At 33.4% G+C, this 20044-nt stretch overlaps 2 protein-coding genes across 2 annotated transcripts; one reads left to right on the top strand and one right to left on the bottom strand.

Annotated features, from left to right (window-relative positions):
- The first annotated feature begins 2129 nt into the window (after positions 1-2129).
- On the top strand, positions 2130-16810 carry LOC103500920 (uncharacterized). The gene is made up of 19 exons (XM_008464379.3): positions 2130-2509; positions 3343-3820; positions 4719-4810; positions 5869-6033; positions 6116-6509; positions 7386-7504; positions 7586-7658; positions 7768-7988; positions 8097-8141; positions 9584-9677; positions 10542-10733; positions 11695-11798; positions 11938-12010; positions 13500-13646; positions 14213-14338; positions 15311-15481; positions 16197-16256; positions 16354-16521; positions 16622-16810. The coding sequence occupies exons 1-18, from the start codon at positions 2469-2471 to the stop codon at positions 16471-16473; spliced, it is 2715 nt and encodes a 904-aa protein (XP_008462601.1). The 5' UTR covers positions 2130-2468; the 3' UTR covers positions 16474-16521; positions 16622-16810.
- LOC103500919 (protein trichome birefringence-like 8) lies at positions 16452-19994 on the bottom strand. Its single transcript, XM_008464378.3, has 4 exons — positions 19238-19994; positions 17421-17810; positions 16993-17151; positions 16452-16878 (listed from the first exon to the last, which is right to left on the bottom strand). The coding sequence occupies exons 1-4, from the start codon at positions 19651-19653 to the stop codon at positions 16554-16556; spliced, it is 1290 nt and encodes a 429-aa protein (XP_008462600.2). The 5' UTR covers positions 19654-19994; the 3' UTR covers positions 16452-16553.
- Between the last annotated feature and the right edge of the window lie 50 nt (positions 19995-20044).

Below are 20044 nucleotides of genomic sequence, written 5' to 3'. Positions count from 1 at the left end.
AAACATGAATGCTATATGAGTGTTAAAAAGATAAGTGATGGTTTAGAAATACTGTTTTCAACTATTTTAGTGGGTTTTTAAATATTCAAATTCAGGGGTTGTTTGTGATGAAATAAGAAAAAAATGTTTTTAAAAAGTACATTTTTATTTAAATATTTTTTCTAAAAACTTTTTGAAAGAAAAATACATGTGTGTTTGGCAATTTTATTTTTTCAAATGTATTTTTAGACAAAAAATTTGTTTGATTTGTGATAGAGTTAAAAATTTATATTTATATAGAATTTGTCCATGGAGATTTTGATAGAAGTCAATAATCATAGAGGTGGTTTGAGACATTCACCGTAAAATGATAATTAGAAGTTGACGAGAATTGTAATTACAAAAAAAAAAAAAAATAGTTGTTGGCAGTTGGTCGATAACAGACATAGAAAAGCGACTGACAAAAGTTGACCGGTAAGGGTTACTATAAAACAATTGACAAAAATAAGCCAACAACGGTCACAAATAAATGACCAACTTAGGGACATTAAGTACACCGAATTTATTTTTCTAAAAGTTGATTTTAGGTATTTATCGTAAACGAAATTATTCTATAAATTCACTCTTTCAAAATTAATTTTAGGGGTTTCAAACACATGATATTTTTTTCAAAACAAATTATTTCTTAATTTAATCAATTGATAATCTAATCCAAACACACACTTAGTCATCTTATTTGTTATTGATGTTGAACTTTAACTTTAGAAAAAATGAATGGAAAATTTTTATGTACATGCAATAAAGTCCAAAACAAAAATAGACAACTAAAATAATACTTATACATATATACATTTATATTAGCTATAAAGTAGAGGTGTATATGAGTTGAGTTTGGCCGTATTAATTTTAAAATTTAAATTTGATTATTAATCTAATTTTTTCTTTAACAAAATTTCCTTACAGCACATGACTGAAACTAAATCTTATAATAAGTTCAAATGATAACAAACACATATCGTAGCGATCTTAAAAGAAAAACATTAAACAAAAGACAAAGAATACACACACACACACACACATTTTCGTTAAATTTGATAGAAAAAAGAAATGCAACTTTATATCCAACTTTAGATAAATGTCGGGCACTCCACTTCTTGGATATTATCCTTACCAAATAAAATTCCTTTTAATAAAAATATGGAAAACCTATAAAAATATTTGTAGTTTGGATTAAAAATATCCAACTTTTAAAAGTTTTAAAATTAAACTTTAAATTTTCAAAAAAATAAAAATTTGGATAAAAACATACTTCAAAACTATTGATAAATTTCATGATGGAAGTCGGAGCCACACCTTCCCGTATATACTTAAAAAAAGCTTTTAAGCAAATATTCTTATCGACTTACTTTTACAACAAATGTCTTAGATACCTAACATAAACACCAAACTTTTAAATTACATTATAAAATTCCACCAAATTTCATTCAATTCCAAAATAAAAAATTCTCCCTAAAACATACTAAAACAACAATTAGTTAAATAAAAAATATATTTATCTTATAATCATTTAATGTTTCTATTCTTCTCATTGGAGTTAATACATTTTACTAAAGTATGCCGTTTTATTTATTTGTATTGAACGAGAAGAAAAAACATAAAAAAAATAGAGAAGTAAGACGATATTAACAACCTAAGCTATATAACAACATACTTTTTAAAGCTTAATAATATATTTTAAAGTATTGAAAGTTTAAAGGGATTTTGAAAGAACACGTGTGCTAATAATTAAATACATATTTTTTATTTAATTTAATATTATTTTAGCAGAATTATGTTAGATTTGTATGTTTTAACTCAGATTTGTTGTGTTTTATTTTAGTTAATAATAAAATTGATATATAATTTGAATAAATATTTTTTTATTCTTTATAATTATATGAAACTTTTTAATTTCTTATTTATTTTTATTTTTAAAACTTTTAGTTAATAACTCAAATTGATATATAATTTGAATGAGTATTTTTTTTTATAATTGACATAAAAAAAAAAAGAAAAAAAGAAAAAAAAGAAATTAAGTTAGGACCAAAATTGGTTAGGTTGTATTTGTATGGGTTTGCGCGCCGATGAGAAATTGTAAAAATGGAAAAAAAGAAAACAAAAGAGGCTGAGAGAGTGTTGTGTTGTGAAGGTTGTGGCTATGGATAACGGAAAAAGCTTGGTTTGGCTGAATTCTCCTCTCAACAATTACTATTCAAAAGATAACGCCATTTTCCTTACACTTAATTCAATTCAATCCTGTGTCCATTCCCTTCTCCACGTATACGGATAATTCCTCACTCGCCACGCCACCTTCACTTTTTCCCCTTCTATTATTCTTCAAGATTCTCCCTTTTCATGTTTCTGAAACCACCTCAACTCCTCCCTTCTTCTTCTTCTTCTTCTTCTTCTTCTTCTTCTTCTTCTTCTTACACTCTACTTATCGCTTGCTTATGGCATTTGAATTGCAGGGCACTAGCTTCCTTCCCTCAAGGTATTATGATCTTATCATCATCATCATTTGATTCCATTGTCTTTCTTTTGTTTTTTAAGAAAATGTTGTTTTTTTGTTTGACTTACTATTTGTTTCTTAGTTATTTCTCTGTTGGGTTTGTTATTTTTATTGAGATTAGGGTTTTTATCTTGTGGGTTGCTACTGTTATCCGTTTTTTTTTATTTGCTCGTTATGTTTGATTGTTGGGCTAATTGATGAAGTGGAAGATGTTCTTTGGAAATCTTAAATGGGTGTTGCGTTTTGGGTTGAATTATATATATTTATATTAGTTTGCTTCAACCCGTGGCTTCTTTTTTTAATCATGTTCCTTTTTCAGTTTCTATTGTTTAACAATAGTTGATGGAATACAGGGATGGGATTTAAAAAAAAAAAAAATTAGATGAGGGGCGTGGTCTCAGTGATAGTTGAATGGATCAGAAATGAATGGGCAGACGATCAAGTTTGATAACCTACCTAATTGGTCGTTACGTTGCGATTATTATTATTTTAAATTCAACAACATTTCGAGTTAAAGAGCTTTTTGGTCGAAAGCATATGTTTAATCCCATTAAACTGGGTTATTGGTTGTCAGTTTATAATTTCATCGACTAATGTTCAAGACAAAGACTTAAACATATTCCTAAGTGGACAAAATGCTCAAATTACACGAGTGAAATATGTAACTTAGTCTTAGTCCCTTTGTTGTTTGGTATTGTGTGATACATATATTTGTATCAAGAAAATTCTAGAAAAAACTTCCTGATGTCGTTGAATAATTTACGTGCTTTTTATCCTTTCTTTTCTCGGCTCACTTTTTTGTCTCATGTCTTCAGTTCCTCAACTCCAAGGCTTCCACATAATTCATCTCGGACTTATTTTTCATGTAAAAAAGCTGCCCAGTTGGACGGCCTACTAAGGAGCTGGGGTAATTCAAGGAAGAGATGCCTTATAAGAGCTGTTTTCTCGGAAAAAAGTTACAGTAATCTTAATCATAGTTCCGCAGGCTTTAGGAAAAGCTATTTACAGCTTTGCAGAAAAAGAAACCTCTCACCCCTTGCTGCAGATGAGAGTGTAACTGTCAATGGGAGTCCCCAAGCAAGCACCAGTTCTGATGTTGGAAAAATGAGGATCAGATTAGATGACTCACGGAAACAAGATTATAGTGATGGCCTTGTCCAATTCTTGCATGATGCTGCAAGGAATTTTGAGTTGGCTATTAAAGAACACAGTGCGTCCTCAAAAATGAGTTGGTTTTCAACAGCCTGGCTTGGTATAGACAGAAATGCATGGATTAAGGCGCTTTCCTATCAGGTAATAACTAATAACTTGACCAATACTCTTCCAACTAACTTTTGCTTGACCTTCACCTTCCTCTTCTCTTTCCCTTTTCATTTTCTTGCAGCAGTAGTAAATAACATCTCTTATTATCCTAATGAGCTATACCTGATAATACAGCATCTTATCCAAGAGCTAAGAAATAAGGACCCAACCTACAGAGGTTGCAATTATGAATATTTGATGACATTGATATGACTAAAAAATTCAGACACAAATGTAGCAAAGACAAGCAAGACATACAGATAGATATATGTATTTTTAATTATAAACGAATATCTTCCTCTTCTTTTGTACGTCTCCTTAGATAATGAAAAGTATGTCTCTTATCTATATATATGTATGCAAAGGCTTCCCTATCGATGCATTTTCACATCCCACAGTGTTGGCATACCAATTAGCCCCATTCATCTTTGGTGCTAGAGCAAGCGCCCAATCAATGAGCTATTACACACCATTTCAAGGGTAGAAGTGATCTCAAGTTACATACACCTTGGGGAAAAGCACATGTTGCTATAGAATTATGGATAAAGCTTTTGTTTCAGAAAAGATACATTGGGCTATTGGAGGGTTTTAAGGAAAATGTCTTCCCCAACTTATTTATCTCACACTAATTCCAATTTGTAGCTGGGAACTTTCTTGTGGGTGTTCAGTGTTATTATTGTTTAATCGGGTTGTAAGCACAGTGCTCCTGATGTTATCTCCATGCTACTTGCATGATAGTTTAGTCATTTAGATATCTTGCCTCGTATGGTCAGCCAAGTTGTAATTTGTATAGCATTAACTTTAAATTAGCAGCTGAACTATTTTGATATCATTAGGTATCTCATTGTCAAACATTATTTCTGTTACCTAAAGGGAGTATTATTTACAGGCCTCTGTGTATTCTTTGTTGCAAGCAGCTAGTGAAATTTCATCTCGAGGTGATAGTAGAGACAGAGACGTGAATGTTTTTGTTGAGAGGAGGTAATAAATTCTGGTCTTTTTGTTAGATTTTCGTTGTTGTTTGCTTGGAGGAGGTAATAAATTCTGGTATTTTTGTTAGATTTTTGTTGTTGTTTGCTTGTGTGTGTGTGTGTGTGTGTGTGTGTGTGTGTTTTTTAAGAAATAAGAAATTTGTGTTGATAAAAAAAGAACAGCCAAGAGACGGGTAGAGAACCCCCACCCAATTACTTACAAAAAACCTTTTGGTCTAAAAAAACATAAGAAAATTGTAGGACTGTAAAGAAGCGCTCTAATTCTTGAAGGCATTAATTTCTTTCTTTCTACGTGTAAAGAAGTGCTCTAATTCAACCCCACAAAATCTTAGCTTTTCTCGAAAAGACATCCCACAAACATTCAGTCAACCAATCTTCTATTTGAAGAAACATAACAAAATGCCAGATTTCATAAATTGTTGATTCTACGCTCTAGTCTCAAAAGAAAATGAATAAGTAGATGATATACGGCCTCCTCATTTCTTAGACAGAAAATTCACACCAAGGGGAAGAGGGCCTAATCAAATAAACAAAACAAAAGCATTAGATAATTTCAGAATTTGGATTGCTCGATCTCTTATGAGAAAAAAGCTTCATCCACCCTTAATGAGGGTTCGTTGTTGGCCTGATACTTTCTTATTCGACCCTTCTTTGGCCTTTTCTCCTCTCCACTGTCACAGTTTTCTTCTGCATGTCTATGGTTGCGTCGGTTTGGTGTTCGTGGATGTGCTTTAGTTTGATGTTCCTTGGATTGATGTTTTGTTTGGTCTCTCTATTTTTTGTGGGGTTTTCACATCTCTCTTTTTTTTTTTTTTGGGATTGTGGGGTTCTCGCATCAACAATCCATTTTACATATCTCTCTCTCTCTCTCTCTCATCCTTTTTGTCGTTCCCTTCCCTTTTGGTATCATTGGTTCATCTTGATGGGGTCGCTCTGTTGGTTCATCTTGTATTTGAGTTATTGTTGTATTCTTTGTTTGTAATATTTGGATGTTTCATTTATCAATAAATCAGTTTAATGTAAAAGATTGTTACTTTCCTTTTGCAGTTTACTACGCCAGTCTGCTCCTTTGGAGAGTTTAATCAGAGATCAACTATTAGCCAAGCAACCGGAAGCTTATGATTGGTTTTGGTCTCAGCAAATCCCAGTGGTGACAACATCATTTGTGAATAATTTTGAACGTGATCCACGTTTTGCTGCTGCAACTGCATTGTATGTATCACTTTAATTGGTCCCTGAATGTTTCTGACTTTTTTGGTATGTGAAGGAATCATGCCAAATTTATTTGCTTTAGGGATGGTAGAGGATTAACCGTGGACCCTGGCAATACAAGTGACACATCACTCCTCATGCTTGCACTGGCTTGTCTTGCTGCTATCACGAAACTTGGGCCAGCAAAAGTTTCTTGCCCACAGTTTTTTTCAATAATTCCAGAGATATCTGGTAGATTGATGGACATGCTGGTAGAGTATGTTCCTATATCTGAAGCTTTTCAATCCATAAAGAGCATTGGTATGCGTCGAGAATTCCTTGTTCATTTTGGTTCTCGAGCAGCTGCTTGCAGAGTGAAAAATGACTGGGGTGCAGAAGAAGTAATTTTCTGGGTTGATCTTGTACAGAAGCAGCTACAGCAAGCTATAGATAGAGAAAGAATATGGTCCAGATTAACAACATCAGAAAGTATCGAGGTCCACATTAATTTTTTAACCTTGGAAATTTTAGAGCAACTCTTATATCTTACCCCTACTAAAGTTGCCTTACTGAATTTTATTACAGTTTTTTGGCGTATATAAACCGACTAGTTAGAGAAAGAATATGGTCTAGATGAATGTAATATTATCAATCAGAACTGAAGAGTATTGAGGTCAGCATGTAAGTTGGGACTGGAACTTCCATGTAGATAACTTATTGAGCTTAAAGTTGAAGAAAGAAGATGTTATTGGAAGTAATGTTAATATAAATTCATTCGATTAACACATTATCTAATAGCTGTAAGTTGATTCTATCCCACCTTTAACTTCCCCTACAGCTGACGCTACACTACTAGATATTGTGTACCTGAATTTGCTAGTCAACTGGATTAGCATGGAATTAAATTCCGGGAGTCTTGAGTGAAAAAGTTTTCCTGGACTTCGATTTTTATTGGACTAGAAATGATTATTTGTTGCAAATGTTACAAAAGGAATGAAGGTTTGGAATATTGAGTACTTAGAACGATGACTTCATAACTTAAAGTGTTGTCTCCAGAAGGATCAATCATATATTTTATAGAGGAACAAAACATTTTGTTCTTTATTGATAATATAACTAATTTCAGTTACTGAATTTTTAAACTGTTCTCTAATAAAAAAAAAGAATTTTTAAACTGTTCCATCCATATCAACGATTCCTCTTGGATGAATCCACAAAAAAAAAAAAAAAAAAAAAAAAAAAAAAAAAAAAAAGTATTCAATTTTTTTGATTAAGTTGGGGGAATGTGTTTTATTTTCTGCCATGTTTTCTTATTTTTGTAACTTTGAACCACATTTTAGATGTGAATGGAAGCTTGTATTAACTTAATGCAGGTTTTGGAGAAAGATTTGGCTATATTTGGATTCTTTATAGCCTTGGGAAGAAGCACACAGTCTTTTCTATCTGCTAATGGATTTGATGTTGTAGATGATTCTCTTGGAAGCTTCATTAGGTACACGTCGAGGATATCTCAAAATATATGGTTCTGGTTTTCAAGTCTTGGTTGTGCATATGGCTTTTTGTTCTAATGCAGGTACCTTATAGGGGGAAGCGTCTTATACTATCCTCACCTTTCATCAATAAGTTCGTATCAATTATACGTGGAGGTCAGTACTCATCTCACTCATTCTATAGAAAGACAATTCTGATTCGTTATTAATTTATGTTCATAAAACAAGTTTATCAAGGGCTTAAGATAAAATTTGAACTCTTCAGGTAGTCTGTGAAGAGCTGGACTGGCTTCCATTTTACCCAAGCAACCCTGGCTACTTAAAACCATCTCATGGCCATGTGAGCAAAAGAGAAGGTCCTCCAAATGTTGAAGCGATCCCGCAAGCATTAGATGTTTGTGCTCATTGGATTGAGTGCTTCATCAAGTATAGTAAATGGCTGGAGAATCCTTCAAATGTAAAGGCGGCAAAATTCCTCTCCGTAGGGTAATCAAACTCTCTTTCTCTCTTTTCCCAAGGGCATGACTGATATGGAATCTCATCAGTCAGTTGCATTTGGATCATGTTACTTATACCAAATCTTTTGAATGTTAGGCATACCAAGTTAATGGAGTGCATGGAAGAACAGGGTATTCTGAAGTAAGTTGTCATCTCCTCTCTCTTGGTTATACACATGTACGATCGCACAAATATAAACTGATACTTGGACAATTTGAGACGTAGGTTAGTCCCAACACTTCGCAAAATAGATAGCTTATGACTGGACTCTTTACGGTTAACACCATTCCCTACCTCTATCAGCTTGTCATCTCTCAGTTCCCCAAAGGAAATTCACTCTCACCTTCAGTTTTTCTTTCACCCAGTAATTTTCACGAAGAGAAAGGCGTTTTCCTTTAATTTTTGTTGGATGAAAATGGTATCCTTAATAATTTGAAATGTTTATTATGATTTAAAACCGTGTTTGGAAAAATAAAGTCTTCCTAATTATATATCACTAACACTCCACCTCACGTGAGTTTGAAATATTTGAAAGGCTCAACAAGTGAAAATTAATTTTTAATTGGGGAGGAAACAACAATGCAGGGGCTTGAACACAAAACTTCCATGGACCACCTGCTCTGATGCCATATTAAACTATCAATTCACCCAAAAGCTTAAGTTAGTGATTGAAACCAAATTTAATTATATATCACTAACATTATTATTTTCAAACAAGAACCATCTTTGGTTGATCTAGTGGTAAAAAAGGAGACGTAGCCTCAATAACTAACTAAAAAGTAATGGGTTCAATCTATGGTGGCCACTTACCTACAAATTAATTTCCTATGAGTTTTCTTGACTCCCAAATATTGTAGTGGCAGGTGGATTGTCCCATGAGATTAATTGAGGTGCGTGTAAGCTCACTTGAACACTCACAAATATAAAACAAAAAAAAAAAATGAAACTTTTCATCGAAGAAAAACGAATATGCTCAAGAGATACAAGCTCCAAAAAGGAGCAAAACAAAGAACACAATATAGCAAAAATTTATAAGAAAGTATTTTACGTCCTTGGAGAAATCGTTTCTCATAAAAGTAAGTACGCATTGTAAGAACAAATAAAGCATAGGTAAAGAACACCCATAGAAAAACTGGGGCACTACAAAGTAGCCAAGACAGAATAAGACTTCAAAAATTATCTGAGAATGGAACACCGCTTCAAGACTCCTAGAGACAAAACACTTCCTCCAACAGATAAACCTAATAAATGTTGGGAAAGGAATTGCAAAGTGAAGGAGAAAGACTTCCAATGAAGGCCAAACTTGCAACTCAAAGGATTTGGAGCTTTGAATGTGAATGAAGCTTGAAACTGAACCCAAAACCATCCCCTAATCAATTGACTTGAGATTTTCAAGAAAATTTGAAATATCAACTTATAGAATGATAAGACTGTCACTTCTTGATGCAATTACTTTGTCTTTCACTTTTTTGCATCTCCTCGTCTGTTTTTAGTTTTTATTTTCAGGAACTAATAACTCTGTATTCATTGGAACTTTAGACTTTTGTGTTTTACCTTTCTAACCTACCGAAAATGTCTTTCAGGAATGAGATGCTTGAGAGAAATACCAATATTTCTGTTGAAAAGACTGGATCGAGTACTTCAACAACTGAGTGTGAAACTGAATCCTTTGACAAGGTCTTCTTTTGAGTATACTATATATTGCTTTTTCCATTTCAAATACAATGTTTTAACACGGTCATGTCCCATGTCAATTTTAAGTTTAACTGCATTCCTTCTCTTTCGATTACTCATTGGATCATCTTTTTTTAATGAAACGACTTTCACTCAGTCTCCATATTGTTTTGATGATAAACTAAGCTTTCGCAGAGCGAAAATAATAGGATGCAGTCATGAAAGTCATTTCATCGTCAATGAAATTGTTTATCTGTTAAAAAATGGTTAAGGACTGTACATCTAATAGTCTATAGGGAGTGGAAAACAGAACTGCAACTATATTATAAGATTTGGCAATCATAAATGAACCAGAATTGTCTTTCTATGGAATACATTCATTAAAATCCAGATTAAAATGTTAGTATTGTTTGTCATTTTGAGTTTTGATGATCTGACTACTTCTAAGGGTTCCTTTTTTCCATTTGTTTGCTGGGAACTTGTTCTTTATAACAAGTACAGATGTACTTGTTTTTTGTTTAGATCCTAGTGTATATGGTGCTTATCTTATCAGGAGTTCCTACCCTTTCTTTTCCACGTGTTGACCTACATGCAGTGTTTTGTATATAAGAATATAAATATTGTATTGCAACGCATATGCTTTTGGAGAAAAATTGTTTTGATAGGTTAGCTCTTCATTTATTCATATTATATTATTCTTGCCTTTTCTAATCTTTTCAATTGGCATAATGGTTTCAAGAATTTATTGCCAGATATTTAATGAAAAGAAGTGATGAATTATAATTTATGATATTTGCCTATCCTAAATTTTACGTTTGGGTTTTCTGTTTTTTTCTTGGACTTTACTGGATGCTTCTGATAATTCAGGCTTTGGAAAGTGTTGAAGAAGCATTGAAACGCCTTGAACAGTTGCTTCAAGAACTGCACGTATCAAGTACAAATTCTGGAAGAGAACATTTAAAAGCCGCTTGTTCAGACCTTGAAAAAATAAGGAAACTAAAGAAAGAAGCTGAATTTCTGGAGGCATCTTTCAGAGCAAAAGCAGCTTTTCTTCAGCAGGTATTCTATTGCCTCATTGATTTCTGGCACGCTCTTGAACTTAATGGTAAAAGATCAGTATTCGAAGTTATGTTTGGTGGATTATCCTGCAATAATACTGAGATAGACGATCCATGCTAATATATTGTGTCTTTGTTAGACTAAATCTGGTTGGATGGAAGAGTGAGAGCACTCATGCTCAAGTGTTAGAATCCAAAATACAAATTTATGTCATATATATGTGCGTACATCAAATAAGTTAGGTTTGACAATCTAAGTTTTCTTTCCTGTTGCTTAGAATTAGTGGACTTGATCCATGGAAAGATTTACCCTAACTGTCTTTCCTTTTCTATTCTACTATTTATTTTTCCCTTTGTATCTTTTGTTCATATGAGAGAATAATAAGAAAGTCGGATCGTGGTTTTTTTCCTGGTACTCGGGTTTCCACGTAACTCGGATGTCTATTTACTTTTACCACTTTTAATAATTTATCGTATTCCTCAAATCTTGGTGTCCACAAGGTATCTGAAGATTGGAGAGGCGCACTGATTGCAGCATGAGTATATTACCTTTTTAATCAGCTTTGCATAACAATGACATATGTTTAGTGAGTGCTCATTCTCTAGTCTACAAAAAACTTTCGGTTAAATTAAGGTTGGTGGATGTACAAAGGTAACTGGGAAAAAAATAGTTCAAAGTATGTCATAACAGGCCTGAACTCATGAATGTCATTCACAAATTCATCAAAGTCTGCAAAAACTAGAACCTTATTCTTACTGTTAAGCTTGCTAGAGTTTGTAATGTCGATCTCACATATTTTCTTTGCAGTACATCATTTCTTTCATGTGGTTTTAATTGTGTCAAAGATGATATGTCTCTCTAATTCATTCATTCTCTGTTATCATATCTGCTCCGTGTAATAGATGTTAACAGAACCTTACTTTCTGACACGTTATTAATGATCATCTGTACTTGATTCCAGGAAGATGATGAAAGTCTTGCACAATCTTCCAGTAGCAGCCAACATGAATATCTGAAAGGAAAAAGTAAAAAGAGGGCCAAGACAGTTATCAATAAGAGCAACAGGCAAGAACATCCTGCCTGTATTGAAGAAGCTTCATTGAATGACTGCGATTTTGTTTTTTCTTTCTTCATCAGCAGTTGAGTTTTCCTTTCTTCGTTGCTTTTATCTTATTTAAAGTAACAAAACTTTCGTTTTTGGCAGATCTCGTAGACTATGGAACTTCTTGGTCCCTTCCACTTGGCAACCTGATCCCGAGTTAGGCCTTGATGGATCAGTATGTCTCCTTTTATTTATTATTATTTTCTAATCTCGTTCCATTTCTTACATTCATCCGACTATATTGCTTTTGTGTTTTTATGATTACAATATCGTCATTGTTATTCCATAAAACACAAACATTTTTACACCAAATTTGTTTAGGCAGAAGTAGCATAACATGTATTTTATTCTGTGCATTGTACTATTAGTTCATATATTTGTTACCTTAATTGTGGTATTATTATGTTTATATAATGCTCGTGTGTATATTTCTTGTCGTTCATAGTATGTAAATTCCTGCGTTCCTTCAGTAGTATAGATTATATTTTTTTTTTGAAATGAAGACAAACTTCTTTATTAATAATATAAACTCAAAGTACAAGAGAGATATACATCGAGTGTAATAAAGAAGCCTAAAGAGATCAGAAAGTGCACCTGGACATTTCAATACTATAGATTATAATTAATTTATAAATTTTCTTTTGACAATAATCTGGAAGAAGAAGTAGAATCATCTCTAGTTGTTTGAACTGCTGGTCTGTAATTCCTCCTCTTGATCGATGTATCACAATTGTTATCTCAACCACGTCTCTTTATTGTGTATTTCCTCATGACCCTTAGAACCCTACGAAAGTTATTTGTGAAGAATTGAGGTTGGAAGGAATGAAGTTCCGTCAGTTAACAATGTACCAAGTTCCATTTTCAAAAGATTGAGGAATGCGATTTTCCAATTTCCTGTTATAGAATGAGTACGGGCCTCATTTTCCATCTTCCTTGCTCTCTCTAGATTCCTCACCAAAACTTGCTGGAAAAATTATTTGTCTTCAGTCATAACAGAAGATTGTTTATACTTCCAAATTGCCCTGAAAATGAATCAAACTAGAAGAGGTCAGATAGAGGCTGTGGGGTGAGACGTGGGACGTGGGAGTGGATAAGACGTTTAGGATAAAGCCACTCTTTAATTTTTAATCAACTTCTTGTTTCTATAAAGAGGTATTAATATTTCCCCTACCTAGTGTGCTATTTAAGTTAGAAAATAGTTTTCTCGTCCCTAAAAACAGATATAGTTCTTCTTACATACAATTTCTCAAGAATGTGTGAGCTTCTGATGTGATTTATCTCAATAAAAAAATGTTTATTTTAATTTAGACGCACTTGCCTTTTTTTCTTTTGAGAAAAATGGATCTAGAATTTCAAACATGGAGTTAGCTTACTAGAGCTGCTTACTTAGATGGGACGAAGTCAAATAAAACTCTATTTTCTTTAATACCATCAAAAGAGAAATACAATCAGCTTAAGTAGGCAGCTAACTGAAAACAGCTTGTGACTAACAAAGAATAATAACTAAAGAACTCACAAGAAGTGAACACAAAGGGCTCTCTAACTAACCCTAATCCCAACAGAACTTAAAGATTATACAAGAATTACAAAGAAAGTCAAGATCTCCAAGACTGACTAAAGATGTAAATCATGTGCTTTATTGAAGTACCATTTTACATATGCAGGAAGACATCATTGGACGCCACACTTCTGATGTAGGTATAACGAACACAGAGTTGAATGAGTTCCATCGTTTTGAACTTCTCAGAAATGAGCTAATGGAACTTGAAAAACGGGTACAGAGAAGCTCTGAAGAATCAGAAACTGATGAGGTGCGTTATTAAATATGCCTTACACATCTTAATTCATATGCCATTGAGGTGATGACTTCTCCACTTCCCTTAAAATTAGACGGTCAGAAAAGTTTCTCAGGAACTGAGAAGCTAGATTGTTTTTTTTGTCGCTTTATTTTTATTTTCTGGCAATTTCTATGCACAAATTTGGGCTTGCAACTACAATAACCATACACACTCTCATGACTTGCTATAGCGATAAGCATTTCCCTAGATGAGTAACAGAGACTATAAAGTAAAAACTTTCGGCTCAACTAAATAGGGCTGAACGAAATGTTATCCATAATCAACTGGACATTATTGACACCGTTTCTGTTAATTGAATTCTTTCTCATTAGACTCTAATTTAAATATTTTTTAAACAATTCAAGTAAGTAAATTTTCCTAGTTCTTCAATCATATCCACATTATTTACTTTCCCTCTTCAGAAGCTAAAAATAACAAACACGTCAAGAAATCTAGGCTTTCATGAAATTTGATTTATTTTTTATTTTTATTATTTATTAATTTATCTTTTAGTTTTACACATTTCTTTCCTTCTCCAGGATCTAAAGGATGCAGATGATACTGGAAGTACTTTCCGGAATTCTGAGAACAGTCAACTAGTGCAGATTCAGAAGAAAGACAATATCATTGAAAAATCTATTGACAAGCTAAAGGAAACTGGCACGGTATGAGTTCATACAAACTTTTAACTTTAAATTAGCTACTTTGAGATGTACTCATTTCATTATAGTCCTTTGTACGTCTTTTAATGTCTGCTTTGATTTGACGGTTTCTTACACAATGATTTGTGCCGTATTAGATGGCATAGTCGTCTTTGGACAAGTTATGCTCATATTAATGGTACAAAATGATCAGTCATGAATCTCATTTGTTAACCATTTTCATGAAATATAGGATTTCTTAGCTTGATTAGATTTCTTGTTTTCTTTCAAGCATCAAGTTATTAAAGGCTTAGGGCCTCTTGACTTGGCCATTGATAATCTAATGATTGCCTCTGGTTTAAGAAAGTGGGAATGCAAGTGAATTTACTCCAGTTGAGCCATTTTTACGTGGATCAACTAATTTTATTATACTATAGTTTAATCTCTTCCTTTTCAGTATCTGTCTCTGCCTACGCATTCCGGAGTGTTGTAACGTTTGTGTAATGTCTATTTGCTAGCAAGTCCCTCAACATCGTTCAATTTTTTCTGTTGTCATTGACTGATAGTAATTCCTATCTCATTCTTCTTTTCATGGTGGGTGACCATCCTTGATATTAAAAGATTTTGGATTATATGCATGACTCACATAAGGTATTCCTTCCCTTTCCTTGTTCTGTGAATGAAGCTCTTGGTTGTTACTTATGTTGCTCATTGCAGCCTATAAAATGGTAAATGATTCATGGTTGCTACCTACCATCTCAATGTTTTGGGAGTCGATGAATATTAACTTTATCAACATAAAATATTTTATGGAATGCTTCAAGTAAACCTGAACCATCAACCTGCACCAGTTGTCACCATCTAGCCTTAGCCACTTATTTTTATATTTTTACCCACTCGCCTTTTCTCTTGTCATGGTGTTCTGGTATGATTGATTGGTTTCTCTACCTCTGCATTTGAAAAATGTAATTAATGGAGGGAGCGTTTGATTGGCAGGATGTATGGCAAGGCACTCAACTCTTGGCCATTGATGTTGCTGCTGCTATGGGATTGCTTAGGAGGGTCCTGATTGGAGATGAGTTAACTGGGAAAGAAAAGAAAGCCCTACGAAGAACCCTAACTGACCTGGCATCCGTTGTTCCAATTGGTGTATTGATGCTGCTTCCAGTACGTTTCAATGCTCTACATATTTAGATTAGCTTTCATGGTTGGTAATTGGTATGATTAGTTTCTCTCCCCGTCACTAATCAAAATAATCTGTTTACATCCTGATCACATGATTTGGTGGGTTATATACATATATATAATATTTATATATAAAGGGAAAGCTTACTTCTAACAACTACACGAGGTGTTCCATCTAGAAAGTAATGTAGAATATCTAGTGGAGAATACTTAGAAAAACAACTCCAGGAGAATTCTACAATAACAAACTTTCTCCAAGCCATGATTGTCGCAAGATAGCCTTCACATAAATGATTCTGATCCTCCCACTTGAACAATGTATCCATTGATAAGGGGAATCTGATGATATAAATATCTGAGAACGTTCTACTCAAACCCTCTTAAGCCGGGTTTTGTTAACTTGTGTCAATTTAGTCAGCAATGTGAACCTATTAGGCATACCCACCATTACTCTTTCACCCACTCTGAGACGGGAACTGTATAGAACAGACCATAGCAATTTTGGCTCCCTTGATAGTGATTTTGGCAGCACTCACCTTGCACTTAGAATTCCCCCAGTTTGTAAATTCTTTTTGGTCGTGTTTGTAGTATGTTATTGGAGGAAAAGCAGCATCCTTTAAAGAACTGTTAGAAACATGGTTGATTGATTTTACAAGCTTGGTTATATTTTTGTGACTTCATTTACTTATATTTCCAGGTTACAGCAGTTGGACATGCAGCTATGCTGGCTGCTATCCAGAGATATGTTCCATCCTTGGTATGGCTTCCAAAGTGCTCAACAGTTCCACTCCTGGAATTAATTTTCAATGCTAGTGTGTATGAACAATGAAACTAATATTCTCAATCTAATACAGATACCATCTACATATGGACAAGAAAGGTTGAACCTCTTGAGGCAGCTTGAGAAAGTCAAGGAAATGAAAACTAGTGAAGCGAACTCAGATGAAAACACTGAAGAAGAAGAAGTGGAGTGAAGCAACTTGCATTTGTATGGCTATGGGAACTAGAGTTCTAAACATGAGGTTGGTTATCTTTCTTTTTGACGTACTTAGCACTACTTTCTGAATCCATTTGATAATAGATGAGCATAAACAAGTTCATTCCACGTATCTGGTACTCCAGGCAGGCACCAGTGACTACAATCTTGTGGAGCATCATCTGGTGTGCCGGGCTCACGATTCTTTGAAGGGTGACCATCCTTTCTGAATTCTGTTAGATATGTAATATTCAAGAACTGAATTTTATGCTTTACAGTATCCATTTGTTTGATTACATTTGAAATGAAAATGTTGTTTTCTGGTTCGTCCTCCAGTTTCGTGTAGTCTCTTTCGGGCTCTTTGTCAGTGTTACAGTGACCACCTTCACTCCATGTCCCACCCCTGCAAGTTTCTACGTCAAAAGATTGTTTCACAAAGCTACTAACCATGAACAAAATTCATTCATCTGGTCTTACCATGAACAACAATAGGTTTCATTGACAATATATAACTTACCTGTAATGAACAGGGGAATAGCTGCGAAAGAAAACACGAGTTCTGTTTGGATCCAATTCTTCCTCCACCCATCGCTTCCATGTCTGTAATGACCTCCGAAATGCTTCCATTACATCCATACTCATATTCAACCTCCCCCCTTCTTGGAAATAGTAACCCCTGAAACAAAAATGGATGTTACTTTTTCTTTTCCCGTTTATGGATAGAAAGGTAGGTCTACAAGTCTTTAAGTTAGCTTGATGTAGTAGTCTGATCAAATATTTACCTCCAAGTCGAAAACCATTTGGATTAACTACTTTTTAAGTGTTTGAAGATATATATATTTTTTTATTTAGAACAAACGTTAATGACGTGTTCCAAATAAAGTTGTTATTTGACTGGTTTGGAAAATTTGGCTCAAGAGCATTTTGAGATTAGGAAACTCTTACATTTTAAAGATCTTGTACTTATTCCACCAGTGACCATCATTGAAAACTAAGACATCTGCACCAACCCATCGTTTGGAATACCAATGCAACTCATCAACTCGAATGCTGGCATTAACTTGAGTTGATGAGTTTGGAGGAGGTCGACCAATGACAACCAGATAAGGAACTCTATAATATTCAACTGTAAGATTGTATTCCTGAAATCGCATGGTGAGAAATCCTTTGTGTTTGTTTATTGGCTTCCCATTTTCTTCATATATTGTTGAAATGTTTGAAACTCCCTGTGTTAGCATGCATAGTAGTGACTCCCACTGGTTTCGTCCGATTGAATCGCCAACAAACACGATCCTTCTGTTTCGACTTCTCTCTAATAATTCACTTGCATTGAATCTAAGGTTGTGGAAGAAGACAATAGCAATAAATTTAGATACATTCAAAGAGTTATTGATAGTGACCATCTAGAATATAAATATCTTATGCGATTTTAAAATTGGTTAAAATTATTTGTCTAAAAAACGATTAAACCAACACGAACATTCGCAATTGCATTTATGAAAGGATAATAATAATAATTATTATTATAATGATAATCCAAATGGCTTAGTGAACTTACATTTTTAAAAATAAATTAATGTATACACTGTGTAACGGCACGTTTGTCTTTCCTCTTGTAGGTTTCATTTGATTATTAAAAGTTAAGATTATGATGGAGTTTATTCAATTTGTTGCTCATGCTAAATTTCAAAATTTGAAATAGTAATTGTATTTTTTATTATGATCATATTTTTTTTAAAATTTGGCTATTAGTTCAAATTTTAGCTTAAGACATTAAGATGATTTCTAACAATATTATGAAAGTCAACCACCTAGAATGTTAATAGCTTATACAATTTTTTTTGAAAAAAAGAAGATCATTGGTTAAAATAATTAGTCCCTAAAGATTAATTGACATACATGCCTACAAACATGGGTGTGCGTGCATATATATATACCAACTTGAACATTTGCAATCATAGATATGAAAAAAGAAAACTAATTCATCGAAGTTTGACGAAGGATGAAAATCAAGTCCAATAAAAAATTATGAAAAAACAAACAAGTACAAAATAAGCTGTTATTAATTTACTTTCAATGGAATGTAATGTAGTAAATAAAATTAATGTTTAAATTGAGTGTTTTGAGCTGTATTGTTATAAAAAATTTAATATGTTTCAGTAGTTTTCATTTGCAATCTAACACCTCATTGCATTCCAACTTTCCAAATACTCCTAGAAAACAATCTATTTGAATCTCTCTTGAGAATTGTTTTAGAAAGTTGAAAATCACAACAGAAAATCTAGATTTTCCATATTCATCCAATTATTTGGTAAGCTCCCATAAAATTACCCTTTTTGGTTCCGCAACCCTTCTTCATTATTTTGGAAAGAGATGGAGAAAAAGAAATTGCCTTCCCTACCTTATTTTTCCAATTATATTTACTTTTTAAAATCTGAACACTTTTGTACATAAAGGACAAAAAAAGTGCCGTATAAAAAATCCATACTCCCAAATGAATTTGAAGGTTTACTCCAAATTTTTACTTTTTTAGAAGTTGCACGTCTTTTGGAAACTCATTATCATACCAATTTGTTTCGTACATGTCGTTCAGATTTACGTAAAAGGGTAACTTTTCTATGTTACCGATTGTTTTTTTTTTTTTTCTTTTTTCTTTAGACAATTTCCTAAGGGTTTTAAAAGAATTGTATAAAAAGAGAGGGAAAAAAAATCCATGCAAGAACTTCAAGAACAAGAAACTTATAAGCAAATATAATTCATACCTTGGGAGATTGCAACCTTCAGGCTGCCACCGCCACTTCCGGTAACCTTCATCTTTCCGACCATTTTGGGTACACCGGAATCCTGGATCAACAAAGGGACAATTCTCAGTGTAAGAGTGGAATGGATAATTTTCATCCCAAACCCATTTGCCATAGGAGTAATCGCAAGGTCTCGGCAATGACGGCGACAGGGACGGTGATGAGGCCGGGATGTTTTGGGGGAAAATTTGGGAGAAAAAGTGATGGAAACGTGAAAGATCATAATATTGGTAATTGGAAGGAGTGGTGGAGAAGTTGAAGATAAAAACGGAAGAAACAGAGAGGATTAAAAAGGAAAGCGCAAAACAGAGAGGTTTGCTAATGGGGAAAGAAAGAAAAAGAAAGGGTCTTTGATGAAATTCAGTTTGGAGATCCATTGGAAGAGGAAGAATGAAGGACTTTATATTTGAAAGGAAATGAAAATAGAAACAAAAAAAGGTTATAGAGTAAAACTAGGAAGGAGGGAGAGGAATATATGCATGGCCAAATATAATTGAGGAGATTCATCAAATGACTTTTTCCATATAGGAAAATAATTATAAAAAGAAAAAAAAAATCATTTTAAATGACAGGTATTTTGCTTTACATTATTATATAAATAATATAGCCTTTTGTGTAATTTGTAATTTGTAATTTGTAAAATGTCAAACGTAACTAACAATGTCCTTTTAAGAGAAACAAGGAATTAGAATTATCGTCCGTTACCAAATTCATATCAATAATATAATAAATCTTAACATAGGAACTGACATAAAAAACTGGTGTACT

The sequence above is a fragment of the Cucumis melo genome, chromosome 8, assembly GCF_025177605.1.
Source record: "Cucumis melo cultivar AY chromosome 8, USDA_Cmelo_AY_1.0, whole genome shotgun sequence".
Taxonomy (NCBI): domain Eukaryota; kingdom Viridiplantae; phylum Streptophyta; class Magnoliopsida; order Cucurbitales; family Cucurbitaceae; genus Cucumis; species Cucumis melo.
This window is presented reverse-complemented; position numbering and strand designations above follow the sequence as displayed.

What these genes read in the sequence shown, in the direction of transcription:
- LOC103500920 (XM_008464379.3), top strand. Translation starts at nt 2,469, where the DNA reads ATGGCATTTGAATTGCAGGGCACTAGCTTCCTTCCCTCAAG. An exon ending in CAACATCAGAAAGTATCGAG is followed by an intron (nt 6,510 to 7,385) that starts GTCCACATTAAT and finishes AACTTAATGCAG; the next exon opens with GTTTTGGAGAAAGATTTGGC. An exon ending in AGCTAAAGGAAACTGGCACG is followed by an intron (nt 14,339 to 15,310) that starts GTATGAGTTCAT and finishes TTTGATTGGCAG; the next exon opens with GATGTATGGCAAGGCACTCA.
- LOC103500919 (XM_008464378.3), bottom strand. Translation starts at nt 19,653, where the DNA reads ATGGATCTCCAAACTGAATTTCATCAAAGACCCTTTCTTTTTCTTTCT. An exon ending in GAAGGTTGCAATCTCCCAAG is followed by an intron (nt 17,811 to 19,237) that starts GTATGAATTATA and finishes CCACAACCTTAG; the next exon opens with ATTCAATGCAAGTGAATTAT. An exon ending in AAGTACAAGATCTTTAAAAT is followed by an intron (nt 17,152 to 17,420) that starts GTAAGAGTTTCC and finishes TTTTTGTTTCAG; the next exon opens with GGGTTACTATTTCCAAGAAG.